We start from the raw sequence: 17,226 nt of genomic DNA, 5'->3' as shown, positions 1-17,226 counted from the left end.
ACGAAAAGTTTCTTTGAAACCATCCACACATTGGTACCCCAGGGACACCCCCAAGCACCCCCGCTCTAACACAGTGCTTCAGGAAAACGGTAGCGCCAGGTGTGTGGAGGGCATTGGGTACGACAGTAGAAAGGCCTGGCTGCGCAGCTTTACCTGACTTCCGTGGCAGTGAGGGCCCCTTAGGGGGGTCTGGGTACCCACGCTCAGAGAGAACAAGGTCGGCATCACAGGACGTCGAATGCGTGACGCCCTACGTCTCTCCGTTTGTTGACGCAGGCTGCACAGCCCAGAGGGCACTGCCATGGCGCTGGCGCAGGCGCGAGCGCGGGGGCGGGAGCACAGCCCTGCAGACGGTTGGTGATTGGATGAAGAGGGTTGTGGGGTGTTAGTCCGCGTACTGCTGGGACGCCACCAGGCAGCTTTTGAAAGATGCAATTCTGGCCTCGTGAGCCTTGAAGCCCGAGGTCGAACCGGGAGGAGGAAGCAACGGCGGTGGCAGCTGCGGCTGGCGAGCCCCCGGCCTGCCGCTAGGTCTCCGACCTACAGGGCAGGAAGCACAATTTTGGTGGGTGGGAGTTGGGCTGGAATCGGCCTTTGAGAGTCTTATGTTTTTATGTTTTCTTTTCTGTTTTTCTCTGACTCCCAGGTAGATGTAGGGGCTTTTCCGGCCAACTGTTTTGACTCTTCGTTACCCTTTTGTAGCAGCACTTAGGGAAGGGCTATAGGCGGGATGAATCCCGTGCCTGTTAAAACTCTAGTTACAAAGCAGTCATGACATAAGTTAACGAGATTTAGTTCTATGTCGTGTGTGTTCAAGCCATTTATGGGAATATATATTATTTTTAATTTCAGATTATTTTTATCTAGTACTTTGTTTTTTTGTTTTCTGCCAATTTTCGTATCATTTATAGGCGAGAAAATGTCTGGCAACAATGACTGGTTTCAGAGTTCCCGGGTCCCTAGCTTTGCTCAGATGCTGAAAAAGAACTTGCCAGTTCAGCCATCAGCCCAGACGGTAGCTACACCCACAGGATATTCTTCAGACAGTTACAGCCTGTCGAATATGGCATCCAAGGTTACGCAAGTGACGGGTATGACTTCTTTTTCATTTGCAATAATGTCTGAGTTAAGAATCTGGGATGGCCAGTAAGTATTGTTGAGCCTCCAGTTTAAATGTGCCCTGACTATATATCCATTTACCAGCGGCTGTGTCGCATCTGGAACTCAGATTTGACTCTGAACACTGAAGGAGGCCTGTAGAAATCTTTCCCCTTGCTATGCAATTATTTTACTATTTAACCACTTAAAGGGTGTCTTGCTTTTTTGAGGTGCAGTTGTGTTAGCCCCCTCAGGGAAGAGACTGAACTTACACTGGTTTCTATTCCATATATCACTGAGATTAAGTACAAAGCAGGGACAAACACCTAAAGTCATTTGATTTCGAAGTGAAAAGTAATATAAAACAGTGAATGGGAAACAAACTTGTCTTAGTCCCAGGACTATGTCCTCAGTCTAGGTCTTAGTGACATCATGTGTAAAAAAATGACTTTTGAGAGCCTCTGAAAACCTTGACCTCACTTAATGTTATGACAATGATAGTACTTCTTTGCAAATAGTTTGAGTACTCCAAAAGGTATTTGCTTCAACAGGTTGCACTTATCATGTGTGCCAAAATTTTTTAGTAGAAACTTACCTGTAATGAAAAACAACTAGATCTATCAGGGACAATCTTCCATTTTAGGGGAGGATTTAGTGCTTTTACTTTTTATTATTATTATTATTTTACAGAACTGACCACTGTAAACATTTATTTTTAGGTAATTTTCCAGAACCATTGCTTTCCAAAGGTCTTGCATCTACTTCAAATCCTGTCCTTCCTCCAAAAAAAATACCCAAGGAATTTATAATGAAATACAAACGTGGAGAGATAAATCCTGTGTCAGCTTTGCACCAATTTGCACAAATGCAACGAGTTCACCTTGACCTTAAGGAAACAGTAACAACAGGCAAGTGGAAAGTTGTATCTGGTTATTGCAGTACTGGAAAATACTTTCCTATGAAAAGCATAGCAAACGGGTGCCTAGATGGCTCAGTGGATTAAGTGTCCAACTTCAGCTCAGGTCATGATCTCATAGTTCATGGGTTTGAGCCCCATGTTGGGCTCTGTGCTGACAGCTCAGAGCCTAGAGCCTGCTTCAGATTCTATATCTCCCTCTTTCTCCACACCTCCCCTGTTCGTGCTCTGTCTCTCAAAAATGTTAAAAAAACATTTTTTTTTTAAAGCAGAGAGTACAAGTGGTACTAAATTTGGTTATTTTCTATATTCATGTAATGTTGGGGTTAGGTAACTAGTATGTTTTGACAAATATACTTCAGAAATTTTTATATTCATACTTTTCTGCAGATAACATACATGTACAAAATTTTTCTAATCACTGAATTTTAATTTTTTGTGTGTGGCTAGTTGAACTGAAATCCCGTTAGTGAAATTCAAGTGAAATGAACTGAAATTCAAATGAAATTCTGAATTTCACTTCTAAAAGTGAAACTAGGACTTGGATAGTATATCAAAAATAGTATATGATGGATACCCTTTCTGCAGATGTGTGTGACTATTTTCTCCATTCTCACTTAAACCACCTCCCAACCAGAAGGGTCTTTTACCACATTGTGCCTGTGGAAGGCTGCAGGAGTAAAGATCAAATAAAATGCAAACAGCAGCCTCTGATCTCTTTACCTTATGACCAATGATTAGAAAGAACTTTCGGAAAGTAGAGGGATAAGAAAATAAATGCTCTTGGGGTGCCTGGGTGGCTCAGTTGGTTGAGTGTCTGACTTCGGCTCAGGTCATGATCTCATAGTTCATGAGTTCAAGCCCCACGTCAGGCTCTGTGCTGGCAGGTCAGAGCCTGGAGCCTGCTTCAGATTCTGTGTCTCCCTCTCTCTCTGCCCCTTCCCCACTCATGCTCTGTCTCTCTCTGTCTCTCAAAAATGAATAAATGTAAAAAAAATTTTTTTAAGAAAATAAATGCTCTTAACAGGTATTGACAGGCTAAAAGTATGAGTCAAAGAAACACAATCCTTAAAAATATATATATATGTGTACACATGTGTGGGTTCCTATGGGTATTTGTATATAAAAACACATTATTAAGTAGCTTGGTTTTTAAATTTTCTCTTACTGATACTAACTTTTGCCAACATGGGTCTCAAGGTATCTTTGCAAAAGGATTTAAAGTTTTTGAGATTTTAGCAAAGATTGTCATAGTGAAGTCAAGTTTCCAGTCTGTTGTTTTGAATGAAATAACTGGTAAACATGTGACAAAAATAGAGTCTTAATATCGCGGGTGGGAGTTTTCCAAGGTCTAGTCACTGTAGGTGGGATTACTTCGTGATTGGTACTGTGGACTTTATTTTTGTGTCACTAGTTGTATTTCCCTCCATTCTTCTCAGAATGCTCTTGGAAAATGTAAGCTGTTGGTCATAGTAAGAAAAAAAATGTGAGGGCAAATCTTCATTGAACTTAGTAAAAGCTGCTCACAACTACAACCCATTGATAAGTAATGATATTTACTTTATGTGTATACTACTAGTTGAATAATCTGAATGAGTAGGTTTAATGACACCAGAGTATATTTTAACAACTCTACAGGTGATTTAGATACATACTAAAGTTTGAGAACCTGAAGCATGATGGGATGAAGCTTAAAGGCTCAGTACTCTGACACAGAGGTCTTATTCACAAATTTGATGGGTCATATCTCACACATAATAATCTCACCCTTGTTAAATAAATATACAAAATATTACAAGGTTTAGTAAGTTGGGACGGGAACCTAGGTGATCATAATGAAGGAATTTGGGAAACTGAAGTCATAGATGGTGGGAGGAAAGCAATTTACTCAAATGTAGTCAGGAGTTACTTGTAAAACTTTGATATATATGGAAACCCAGAAGTTAGTGTAATATGTAAGGAAGTAATAATAACAGTGATGATGAGGCTTATGTGGAGTGACGCTGTACCTAGCCATCCATAACGAGTAGAGACTTGAATTAACTAGAGAACTTCTAAAGTCTGAATACCAACAAGTAAAACTTGAACTGGAAAAATCTTTGGCCTATAAATTTAGATGATTCCACTTCAGTTTTCATTAGGCAAATATGAAAACTAGGTAAAAGTAATTGTGTAAAACTAATCCTTCTAGGAATTTTGGATGACTGGACATTCAGTATAAAACTGTTGTTTGTTTTGGTTTTCCTCGTGAATTCTCTCCCCTCCACTTGCCTTTAAAGTTATGGTGGTTTGAATTGCTTACCATGACACCCTGATTGGTTCACAGGATTTCTTCAAAGGGATATTTTTGTTCTGGGGCTTACAAGAGTATCAGAGTACTCAGAAGGTGGGAGAAGAGAGGTGTTGCCAGAGGCTCCACATTTTACCTTTGTTGGTCATTCAGTAGATATTTGGGTGCTTTCTATTGCCAGGTATTTCTTTATACAAGACCCTGTCCCTCCATGTATGATCTGTACTCTAAAGCTGGCCCTACTGTTCATGCTGAATTTGGAGCTAACCTGATTGCCTGATGAATTCCTCAGAACTGGTTCAGGGGTTCATCCAGCTTTGCTTTTAACCTGCATTGGCTGTGGGGCACCTGGGCGTCTCAGTCGGTTAAGCGTCCGACTTCAGCTCAGGCCACAACCTCACTGTCCATGGGTTTGAGCCCCACATCAGGCTCTGTGCTGACAGCTCAGAGCCTGGAGCCTGCTTCGGATTCTGTGTCTCCCTCTCTCTCTGCCTGTCCCTCTGCTTTGCATGCTCTCTCCTTTGCACTCTCTCTCTCTCTCTCTCTCTCTCTATCTCTCAAAAATAAAGAACATAAAAAAAAATTTAACCTGCATTGGCTGTAATAAATAAAATAAAATAAAACACAAAACTAATAGGCCAAGATAGTTTTCCACAATGTTTGTACTAGGATATTTTTCTTTATAAAATGTCATTTGCAAGAACATATTATGAATTGTTGCAGCATTCATTCTGGCTTCTTTTTCAAGGTAACGTTATGGGACCATATTTTGCTTTTTGTGCTGTGGTGGATGGTGTTCAATATAAGACTGGACTGGGACAAAATAAAAAGGAGTCTAGATCCAATGCAGCAAAATTAGCTCTTGATGAGCTTCTACAATTGGATGAACCTGAGCCAAGAATTTTAGAAACATCAGGTAAATACTCTTGATTATAAATGTTTGTAAAATTAATCTTTTTCCAGAAGGAATCACCAAAGGATTTGTTAATGAAGAATTATTTGGCAACTACAGGAGAGAAATGGCAGAATTTATTTTCTTCCATTGCTGATTGCTGACATATTTAATATTAGTTAAAATGCTCCTGTATAGGGGATTGAGTACACCCATTGTGATGAGTACTGCGTAACAAACGTATAGAATTGTTGAATCACTATATCATACACCTGAAATTAATATAATGCTGTATATTAATTATACTTGAATTAAAAACAAAATAAAAATAATAGCAAAGGAAAGAATACAAAGATTTTATATAAAAGAAAAAAATACTCTTGTATATTTCAGCACCAAATTATATGAACATGTTGGCTGAATTATCTGATAATTTGTCAGATTCTCAAGAGCTTCGTATCCAGAAACTTGATTTTCTCTGTAGTTCATTGGATTCTTATTATGCGCTTTAATACTGTGCATTTAATGCTTAGAGTTTTTAAATGCAATTTTTGTGAAGTTGGCTTATGTTAAATTCAGTGATGGTAGAGTTATTGGAGAAAATAATGGCCTAAAGTAACACAGCAAATAGGTTAAGTGTAAATTCCAAAATTAATTGCTGAAGGTGGAATATTGACTCTGAACAGACAAGTTATTTGCCCTCTAAATGCAAGCTTCATCATTTAAAAAGGGAGGACATTAAAAAAAAGAATAAATAAAAAATAAAAAAAACATAAAAAGTGGGGACACCAATAGTAACTACCTCCTATGCTGTTATTAGAATTAACTAAGTAATGTATGCAAAGCCCTTACCTAGTGTTTAGTGAATAATTTGTAATAAAATGATGGTAGCTTTTATTACTAATAATCAATTTGAGGAATATGTTACCATGGTGTATATGCTAGCATAGTAAGCAAATTTTGTCATAGTGAGCAATTTTTGCTCATTTAACGGTAGATTACATTTTGGTTCATCTGTAAATGAGAACTTTAAAAAAAGAAAAATCTGATTTAAACAGTGATCATAAACTCATTCTTTTTAAATACAAATCATCACTTTATTTTACTACTGGGCTTTTTTTTTTGGTTTGTTTTTAGTCTATTCATTTTGTCTTTCTTAATACTTAAACTTTTTGTTCTATGTTCAACTCTTCTTTCATGTATCTTTATTTTTGTTGTTTAAAACTAATAATTAAAAATGATTTATTTTGCTACATCTTGTGAGTTTTGATGTGTGGTTTTTTCATTGTTTTCAAATAATTTGTCATACTTTGGATTTATTAAGTACTTAAGAACGTACTTTGTTAATTTTCACGTTATTTTCTCTTCACTATTTTTCAGGTTTATTAATTAAAGGGCTAGGTATGATGATTCTGGTACATGTCTTATACATGCTGGCACTATAAATGTCATTATCCTTATTTTATTGAAATGCTTTCATTTTTACATGTTGTTTGACCTATAGAGCAGTGATGCAGTGATTTCATGTTGTTACAGTGTATATTTTTTTAATTCAATATAAAATAACTTTTTTATCTTGTATATTTTATGTTATATATGTTTTGGTCTTGAATTTTTTGAAATTCTCAGATTGATACTTTGTTAAACTTTGTATTGGTCCAGTGTCTTTATCCTGTTGTTTTGTTTTTAATCATTTTCTTTTGTGCATAAAATTAGATTTTTTGACCTAGTCAATAAATATTTCAATAAAAAGCTTTAACATCTGCACTTATTATGAATGTCTGATGTCATGTTATGCATTTTTTTTCCTTTTGTCCTGTAGATAATGTTTTGACTTTTTTTCTTTTAAATATTTAGAAGGTACTGATTTTAACCTAGAAATTCCTTCCTAATATGAAATCACTTTTGATAATTTTGAGTTCTGATTTTATCATTTGATAATTTTGTCATCTTTACTAGTATTCGTTTTTGTCCATCATTCATTTATCCATTCTCACACTGCTTTATGCCCTGAGTGAACAAATTTTACTCACCTAGAGCTTAGTGTGACAAGTGATTTATTTAGATTTATTTTTTTATAGATATGCCTTTGCCTTTCCAGAGTCTTTAACAAATTAATGTAAAATGTAGAACCTGTGACAAATAATATTCTTAAGACATTCTTTCAGTTTATTTATTGAAATCCTTTATATGTGATTATTTTATCAGCTATCAGCCCATCTAGGTACGTCCCCAGCAATATTTTCCCAGTTTCCTTCCAATAGTAGCATGCAGCAGAATGAATAAATCAATAAATGTTTTCAGGATGTACTATGTTCCAGGGCCTGTGGTAGGTGCTGAGGATCTAGAATTACATAAGACCTGTCCTCTACTCTCAGGGAGCTAAGATGTAAAATGCTTTGTTAAAATTAAGTTAAAATCTATCTACACAATTTCCCAAGCATCTAACTTAATCATCAGAAAATGTTTATGATTGGCTTCTAATGATAAATACTTCAAAATGCTTATTTAGGGCTAGCAAAAGTTTTGCCTGGTGGGATATGATTTTTAGTTTTTAAATATCTATCTTTTCCCTTTTTTGTGAAAATTAAAACATTTTCCCATCTCCACTGGTACCACTTTTATTTTCAATACCATTGTTTTCTCAAAAAGTGCCAATAGTGCCTTAATTATGACTAAAAGTTTTTAATAATGTATTTTCTGTGGTCACAGAGCCTGGTAAAAATTTAATTAAGTCACCTTTTTCTTTACAGTGAGTTACATTTTCTTTAAAATGTCCTAAACACTTAAAAACCATATTTTTAATTTTTTTCAAAATTCTGAGCTCAAAAAAATTATTTTCCACATATTGCTTCTTTCATATTTTGTACATGGTGTTTTTTAAGTATAATCATAATTGTTAATTTACTGTATAATGTTGCTCTAAGTTTTTTCAAGGACAGTGTTATTAATAATACTCTGTTGGGTTTTGAAAATCTTAACACTTTTTATACAATGACTTAAGAATCTGATTCTAAGTTTAGCTTATTTCAATACTGCTTTTTAAAAAAATTCAGGTTTTTAGTGTGGTAAAATAAAATTTTGTACTGCATATATATAAAATATAAATTTTAGTGTCGTAATTGTTTTAAGTGTACACTTTCGTGTTAAATATATTCACTTTGTTGTGTATCCAATATCCAGAGCTCTTTTCATCTTGAAAAACTGAAATTCTATACCCATTAAAAAATTACTCATTCCTTCCCCACCCCCACTCCACACCAAGCTCATGGCAATTACCATTCTATTTTCTATGAGAATTTTTCTAGGTACCTCAAATGGAATCATACAGTATTTGTCTTTCATTGCTGACTTCTTTCACTTATCACTATGTCCTCAAAGTTTTTATTGTAGCATGTATCAAAATTTCCTTCCTTTTTAAGGCTGAATAATATTCTCTTGTATGTATATACCACATTTTGTTTATCCATTCATCAGTTGATACATACTTGGGTTGCCTCAAATTTGGCTATTGTGACTAATGCTGCTATGAACATAGGTGTACGAATATCTCTTTGACATTCTGGTTCCAATTCTTTGGGATTTATACCCAGAAGTGGAACTGCTAGGTCATATGATGATTTTATATTTAAATTTTTAAGAGCCGCTGTACTGTTCTTTATAATGGCTGCACTATTTGACATTCCTGCCTACAGTGTGGAAAGGTTCCAGTTTTTCCACATCCTCACCAATGCTTGTTATGTTCTGGGTTTTTTAAATAGTAGCCATCCTTTTGGGTGTGATGTGGCATCTCATTGTGACTTTGATTTGCATTTTCTTACTGACTAGTGATGGTGAGCATTTTTCATGTGCCACTTGTATATCTTCTTCAGAGATATGTCATACTCCATTCTTTTGCCCATTTTTGAATTGGGTCATTGGTCTTTTTGTTGAGTTTTAGGAGTCCTCTATCCAGTAGTTCCCTTCTTATTCACAGTTTCACTTTCTGTGGCTTCACTTCCCTGTGGTCAACTGTGGTCTGGAAGCAGATGATTCTTCTGACATCAGAAGGTCAATAGTAGCCTAACACTACATCACAATGCCTGTGTCATTCACTTTACTTCATCTCATCACATTTTATCATCTCCCGTTGCAAGAAAGTACAGTAGAATAAGATATTTTGAGAGAGAGGACTATATTCACATAATTCTTATTACAGTATGTATATTCTATTAATTTCTTACTATTATTAATTTTTTCTAGTTTATAAATTAAACTTTATCACAAGGATGTGCGTATAACATACATATTAAACACATTGTGTGTGTGTGTGTGTATATATATATATATATGTATAGGGTTCAGTATTATTTGCAGTGGAACTAATCACCTCAGATAAGGGGAGGACTGCTGTATATTCTGGATGTCAATGCCTTATCAGATATGTGAGGTACCTATGTTTTCTCCCTTTTTGTGATTTACATTTTACTCTGTTATTAGTGGGTTTTGATTCACAAAAGTATTTAATTTTGATAAAATCCCAGGTTTTTATTGCCTGTACTTTTAGGGTCATATCCAGGGAATTATTGCCAAATCCAGTGTCATCATCAAGCTTTTCTCTTTGTTTTCTTCTAAGAGCTTCATGGCTTTTGCCCTTAGGTTTGCGTCTTTGATCCATACTGACTTAATTTCTGTATGTAGTGTTAGGTAGGTGTCCATCTTTAATCTTTTGCATGTGAATATCCAGTTTTTCTAGCATCATTGAAAAGATTGCCTTTTCTGTTTTTGAATGATACTGGCACCCTTGTCAAGAATCATTTGACAAAATAAGTGAGAATTTATTTCTGCATTCCCTGTTCCATTGGTCTGTGTGTCTTTATGCCATTACCATACTGCTTTTATTTACTGTCACTTTGTATTAAGTTTTGATATAGTGAAGTGTGAGTCTTCCACCTTTGTTCTTTTTCAAGACTATTTTGCTTATTTATACAGTGCCTCTTAAGATCAGTGCAACTGGTACAGTCACATTTTCTTTATTGAAATTATTTGTGCTTGATAAATAGGATTTAATATCTGTGTTTTTCACTCCACTTGTGCCTAGTGCACTAGTAAATGGAAAAAAATCATCTTTCTTTGAGTTTTTAAGGTTCTGCTTTTCTTTTTTAAATTTTTTTTTCAACGTTTATTTATTTTTGGGACAGAGAGAGACAGAGCATGAACGGGGGAGGGGCAGAGAGAGAGGGAGACACAGAATCGGAAACAGGCTCCAGGCTCTGAGCCATCAGCCCAGAGCCCGACGCGGGGCTCGAACTCACGGACCGCGAGATCGTGACCTGGTTGAAGTCGGACACTCAACCGACTGCGCCACCCAGGCGCCCCAAGGTTCTGCTTTTCTAAAGTCCAGAGTGTATATATCTATAGTTAGCCTTTGCTTAACTAACAAGATGACATTGCTAATCTTTCCTTGCTAACTTTTATGTATTTGGCCGGTATTTCATCTTAGCCAAAATGAAGTCCAGAGGAGCAGCTTTTTTGCTTCCTTTGTCTTTATGAATGATTCTTGAGAGATCTAATATCTTGAACCTTTGCTCCTGGAGCCTCTTCATTTAAACTTTTATGATCTTTTTTTTGTTTCTTTGGTTTAGTGTTCTTTTTTGGTTTGTTTTTCCTAGATTCCCTAACTTGGGAAACAAATTGGAAAGCCATTGCAAAGAATGAGACTAACAGCTTTGAAAACTTTGAATGAAGTATCCCTCTAGGAAAAATGATAATTCTCACATATTAAATTTTTGATAGGATAATAATTTTAAGTATTTTGCATAGTATTACTGTAAATAGAGAATTGTTCATGGGCATCTAAAACAAGGTTTAATTTTAAATGTTTTTCAGAACGTTGCATCTATTACAACACCAACTATATAGTAGCAATTATGCTTGTGCTGATAAATTAGGAAATCCAGAAATGTGTTTGTATAATTTCAGTAAGACAGGACATTTACTAAGTCTGAGCTAATAGAGATTTGATGGCCTAGAGTTGGCAGAACTATACAGAAAAAATAATCATTTTTAGATAATAATCTAATATGTGTGTTACATAATAGTAAGGTACCTGCTTTTTGGAACATGGAAGCTTCACGTTTCTTTACATTTTTATTTTATTTACAGGTCCTCCTCCTATCCCTGCAGAACCTGTTGTTTCACCTGAACCAGTCTATGTCTCAAAAATACATTATGGTAAGAAAGTCCTTCATAATGATATTTTTTTAGAAGGGGAGCCCAATAAAAAGTTATAACAACATATAATTAAAATATGCTCAGGTGGGGTGCCTGGGTGGCTCAGTCAGTTAAGTGTCTGACTCTTGATTTCAGGTCAGGTCATGATCTAATGGTTCATGAGTTCAAGCCTGACATCGGGCTCCACGCTGACAGCACGTAGCCTGCTTGGGATTCTCTCTCCCTTCTCTCTCTGCCTCTCCCACACATGAGCTCTATCTCAAAATAAACTTTAAGATAGTTTAGGTATGAAAATACATTAGTATTTTATCATTCAAACCTATCAGACTTCTACAAGGAGAAGAATTTCCTTCTATATTGTGCTAAAAATGAGAAATGAGGAATGGAGAGGAAAAATTGAAGAAATGGCTTTTTTCATATGAGGAGATGGTTCATCAATTTCATATATCTTCTCTTTTGAGAATGCTTTTCTTTTGTAGGCTTTTCTTTTGTTAATGAAAACCAACAGCTTTCTGGTAGTGCTTAACTGTTGGGCATTCATTTTAAGTAATCAGTTTCTTAATCACAGTTATTTGTCACACAAGCTCAGGAAAACTATGACTGCAATTGCAGTTACTAATTACATGACCAAAGATCAACTACTTCTCCATGTACCTTAATTTTTCCATTTGTAAAATGTCCATAATAATAATTACCTAATAGGGTAATTGCGAGGATTCCGTGTAATCATATATGTAAAATACTTAAAGCAGTGCCAGTAGATGCTTCCTAAATAGTAACGTTTTATTATAATACTTTGTCATATTCAATACTGTATGGTAGTTATTGTATACTTTTCCCATTCATTGGTTTATGAATCCCCTGAAAGTCAGGAAATTACTCTTTACTTCTTCATTGCCTACATAGTGGTAACATTTCAGACTTCAAAGTTTAGAGTATTTATAGAATTAAAATGAAAAAGAGCCTACCTTTCTCTTTTCTATGTCTGCAGATTAGGATTTGAAAAATGGGTTTATGCTTAGTCAAACTTGTTTTCTGTTGTCTTTTTTTTCTCATTGTTATTGTTATGTCTCTTTCTCTAAAACAGAGAAAGACCCTGCACATTTATGAGTTTGTTTGCAGTAAAAGGACCAGACCAGGGAAAGTAGGCACATTCAAATGGCAAAGTCTACCAACAGTTTAATATAGTCACTTGATCTAACAGTCACAAGAATTGATGAAGAGAAGGGAAGTGAGGGATCAATCCAGCAATAGTCATCTCTTAATATGGGAAAGGGCTCTGGTCTGTCTTTTCAGCCTCTGTGGGCAATTTTAATGAATAGTGGGGTAGAATCTCCGGTCAATGATTGACAAATAACACAGATTATGATTACCCTGAGAAAACAGATCAGTCTGTGGGGAAGAAGGAACATATGTTAACAGTATGTTTAAAGAAATACAAGATTAGGGTCAGCTTTGGTAGGCTCAGAAGGAGTCAAGTGTCAGAAAAAGGAGAGCAAACATTATCCTTCAAACACAGGAGTTGGATGTTATTGCCTTTGAAGAAAAAAAATTTGAGACTCACAATAATTTCCGAAACAGATTCTGCTATGCCAGTTATAGAAGATACCACTATTTCACAGCCTGTTTGCTCTGCCATATCTCTGACTGGACCATATCTTCATTAAAAACAGTGATATTTTGGGAGGCACCTGGGTGGCTCAGTCTGTTGAGCATCCGACTTCAGCTTAGGTCATGATCTCACGGTTTGTGAGTTCAAACCCTACATCAAACTCTGCTGACAGCTCAGAGCCTGGAACCTGCTTCAGATTTTGTGTCTCCCTCTCTCTCTGCTCCTCCCCTGCTCACTCTCTGTCCCTGTCTCTCAAAAATGAATAAATGTTAAAAAAATGATATTTTGGCTTTGAAGATAAGTTCAGATTACACATGATACTAAAAACACATGACACTTGAAATTGGCAACTTGAAATCAAAGAAATGGTGTTACTTGGGATTATGTATGTCATGTTCTTATCTCATTCTTCATTTTCAGTAATTTGTGAAATCATTTTATTTCCTCAATAGCTGGAACACATGTATAAGGAAAATGATACTACTTATTTTTTTACTTGCATGGTACTAAGAGATACAATTTAGTACCTAAGATTTGATTATATTCACAATATTATTTCCTTCAACACTGAATTAAGATCAAGAGGATTACTGATACATTGTTAAGACCCAAGTGTTCTTTATGATATTTAGGTGCAATCTTTTAATGGGTAGCAAAACATTCTCTTGCCCCATACACGATTCTTACTCTAGCAGTACTAATTGCAGTGTGGTTTTTCTACTCCATATCGTAATACAAAATAATTGCTAACTACATGTGGTATAATTAAACAAATTATAGTACATTTATTCTATAGATCCATTAGGAAGGATGTGGTAGTTACTATGTCTATCCTTGAGTGATGGCCAAGACCAAGTAAATGCAAAGGGTGCATTTCAGCATGTCCCAGTTTTTATATTTTGAAGTGATATATGTTTATAGATTCTAAAAATTTCTGTTAAGAACTAAAATAGTGCCCACATTTGGTGAGGGAACCTCTGAATGTAAATCTTTATATTGCTGTTTCAGTTAAAAAAAAAAAAGTAAAATTTTAAAATATCCTTAAATGAATACTGCTTCTGTATGATGAGTTTTTGGTGATAAGCAGAGCCAAGATGCTGAGAATTTCTCGTTTATATTTTTACTGCATAAGGACCAAAAACTAATTTATACACCACACATTGAGGGTTTTGACCAATTTTAGGTAAATGTATGCTAGCATGCAATTATAATAATTTTTACCTCCACATTGTATGCTTTGCGATGAGATAAAAGAATATAGCCATTACTTTATTCTTTTTTCTCTCAGAGCTTCATTTTGTGATTAATTTTATGATTGTTCTCATTCTTCTTGATAATGTGAATTTGGAGTTTATTTCGGCCAATAAAATAGCATTAACAGTATTAACAGAAAAATTAAATATTAACAAATATAAACAAAAGCATGCAAATGACCTAACTACAATGTGTTGTATCCAGTTAGCAGAATGTTAGCTGAGACCATAATCAAATTTTTATTACTTGTGTGCTTTTAATGTAATTTATTATTGAGCAGGTCAAAAGAATTTCTATGAAAATTATAATCAATTATTCATTTCATATATACATAATGCATGATAGAAAAGTTCTTTCATTGCTTTTTTTCCTCTGAAAATATGAAATGGGCTACAGACTACTTGGTAGACTGCTTAGCAGCCATCATGAAACATGAGGAACTGTCAGTGTCTTACAACTAAACTTTGAGAAACACTGTATGGTATCATGTGATTCTGCAACCTCTCATTCTCTAAAACAAGGGTCCTTCAGTAGGGATACACAAAGTAACAAATGGCCAGGGCCCTACCCCAGAATCTTTAGTTCTCTCATGTTTTTAAAAAATTTTTAAATATTTTTATTTGAGAGAGAGAGGGAGCAGGGGAGAGGCAGAGAGAGAATATGAAGTGGTCTCCACACTAAGAGTAGAGAACCATATGTGGGGCTCGAACTTACGAACCATGAGATCATGGCCTGAACTAAAGTTGGACGCTTAAGCAGCTGAGCCACCCAGGTATCCCTCTGTCATGTTTAAAAAAAAAATCCATGGGTAATTTCTGATGTATATTCTTGATTATAAACTGTTCTGTGGTAATCCTGGTTACTTAACACTGTCTTTATCCCCTTTCAAAGTTTAGGACTTTTTAGTAGGAACATGGAACTATATCAAGGGTCTAAGTACTCCGTGTTTTTCAGTGGTTCTCAGTGGGGCAAATAACTAAGGAATGTATTTCAATTATCACAATGATGAGGGAAGACTACTGGCTTTCAGTGAGATGTTGGTTGTCTGGCAATGTAGAATAATCCTATACAACAAAGAAGTGTGTCTTATAGGACTTTTGAATATTTCAAAAATATAGATCAGTAACTCTCTAGTGTGTAATATGAAGACATTAAGAGAAATTTTCTATAAAGCTTAATAACGTGTTTTATTTGGAATGGAATGCTTTAAAATATCAGTCATGATGTAAGTTATAATTTGCTTATACATCTATAAGTTACAGACTCAATTGTTAAGGTTGTAATTGGAATAATAGAGGCCTCTGCAAGAAAGCACAGTATTCTTCAAATTCATACTCCATTTGATTTTTTTTTCCAGAAGGGAGACATATTCAGCATGGAAAGATATCCCAAATTGTTAAAGAAACATTTAATCAACTAATATATAATCATTCAGAATATCTGAAATGTAGCAATTCATTGGCTGCTTTTATAATTGAAAGAGGTAAGTCCAAATACATGGGATGTGTTGGTTTGTAGAAAAGCTATTATATATCCTAATTTTAAGATGTATATAGTAGTATTTTAATTAAATAACTTTGACCCTTTTTACAGTGGTATTGCATTGATTTGAAGTGGCTTTTTCTAGTGGGTGTGTATCATTTTTTAAAATATAATTTATTGCCAAATTGGCTAACACATAGGGTGTAAAGTGTGCTCTTGAGTTTTGGGGTAGCTTCCCATGGTTCATCGCTTACATACATAGTGGGTGTATATCATTAAACACAAAGGCTCTCAAAGTTAAAATATACTGACCAGACACTAATAGAGAACTGCAGAATGGTAAAATGCCTAACATTTTAAACAAGAACTCTGTTAGAACCACTACCAGACTGAATTCTAATTTCCATTATGACAAAGAGAAAGACTCTATATAATAAATGACCAAATTTTCATTTTAAAGTAAGAAAAGATTACTATGGAAAATCATGAACTTCTGGTTATTCTTGTGGATATTATGATGATTCCAACTACATTTTATCTTTTATTTACCCTTTAATGTTCTGTGTTGATCATTAAAAGTATTTAAATTTTATATTTGTTTCAGTTAAGAGATTATAGATGATATAAAACAAATTGGAGGTTTGGTTCCTGGTCTTAAGGAGTTTTTATAATTTAAATGGGGAGAGAAGATATATATACTATTGGGAAAGTCTAAGATGATAAAAGTTAATTATTTTCTATGATCAAAAGATGTATGAAAAATTCATAGACAATAGAAACCTGATAGAGTTAAAATCTTTGGGAATAAGTGGGACTTAAGCTGAAACTTTAAGGATTAATAAGGCTTATTTAAATAGAGGAAAAGAAGACACTTTTGGAGAAAGATATGAGGGAAGAAAGCAGCAGTGAGAAAAATTTTTATGGAACAATGAAAGAAATGTATTACTAGTGTGGAAGAGATATACATATATACATATACATAACGTATATATGCACACACGTGCATGCACGCACACACACAGGAGTAATACAAAATGTTGTTAGGTTGATAAGATGTTACCAGATTATGGAGTCATTTATTTATTTATTTAAAAAAATTTTTTTGATATTTATTTTGAAGGAGAAAGAGGACAGAGTATGAGTGGGGAAGGGGCAGAGAGAGAGGGAGACAGAATCTGAAGCAGGCTCCAGGCTTCAAGCTGTCAGCACAGAGCCCCATGTGGGGCTCGAACCCATGAACTGTGAGATCATGACCTGAGCCAAAGTTAGACACTTAACCGACTGAGCCACACAGGTGCCTCTGGAGTCATTTAAAATCCAATCAGGAAACAAATGAAAAGGAAAATACAACAATCCAAACGCTTTGGGATGCAGCGAAGGCAGTCCTGAGAGGAAAATACATTGCAATCCAGGCCTATCTCAAGAAACAAGAAAAATCCCAAATACAAAATCTAACAGCACACCTAAAG

General features: G+C 35.2%; 1 protein-coding gene across 1 annotated transcript in view; it reads left to right on the top strand.

Annotated features, from left to right (window-relative positions):
• Positions 1–248: 248 nt before the first annotated feature.
• Positions 249–17,226, top strand: part of ADAD1 (adenosine deaminase domain containing 1) — a 116,512-nt gene continuing 99,534 nt past the window's right edge. Inside the window, exons 1-6 of the mRNA XM_040486477.1 lie at positions 249–353; positions 912–1,091; positions 1,818–2,006; positions 5,053–5,220; positions 11,341–11,409; positions 15,633–15,785. Of these exons, the coding sequence (XP_040342411.1) occupies positions 302–353; positions 912–1,091; positions 1,818–2,006; positions 5,053–5,220; positions 11,341–11,409; positions 15,633–15,785 (811 nt within the window). The 5' untranslated portion in view covers positions 249–301. The remainder of the gene's footprint in view (positions 354–911; positions 1,092–1,817; positions 2,007–5,052; positions 5,221–11,340; positions 11,410–15,632; positions 15,786–17,226) is intronic.

Source organism: Herpailurus yagouaroundi, unplaced genomic scaffold (assembly GCF_014898765.1).
Source record: "Herpailurus yagouaroundi ecotype Mexico unplaced genomic scaffold, PumYag 28, whole genome shotgun sequence".
Classification (NCBI taxonomy): Eukaryota; Metazoa; Chordata; class Mammalia; order Carnivora; family Felidae; genus Herpailurus; species Herpailurus yagouaroundi.
This window is presented reverse-complemented; position numbering and strand designations above follow the sequence as displayed.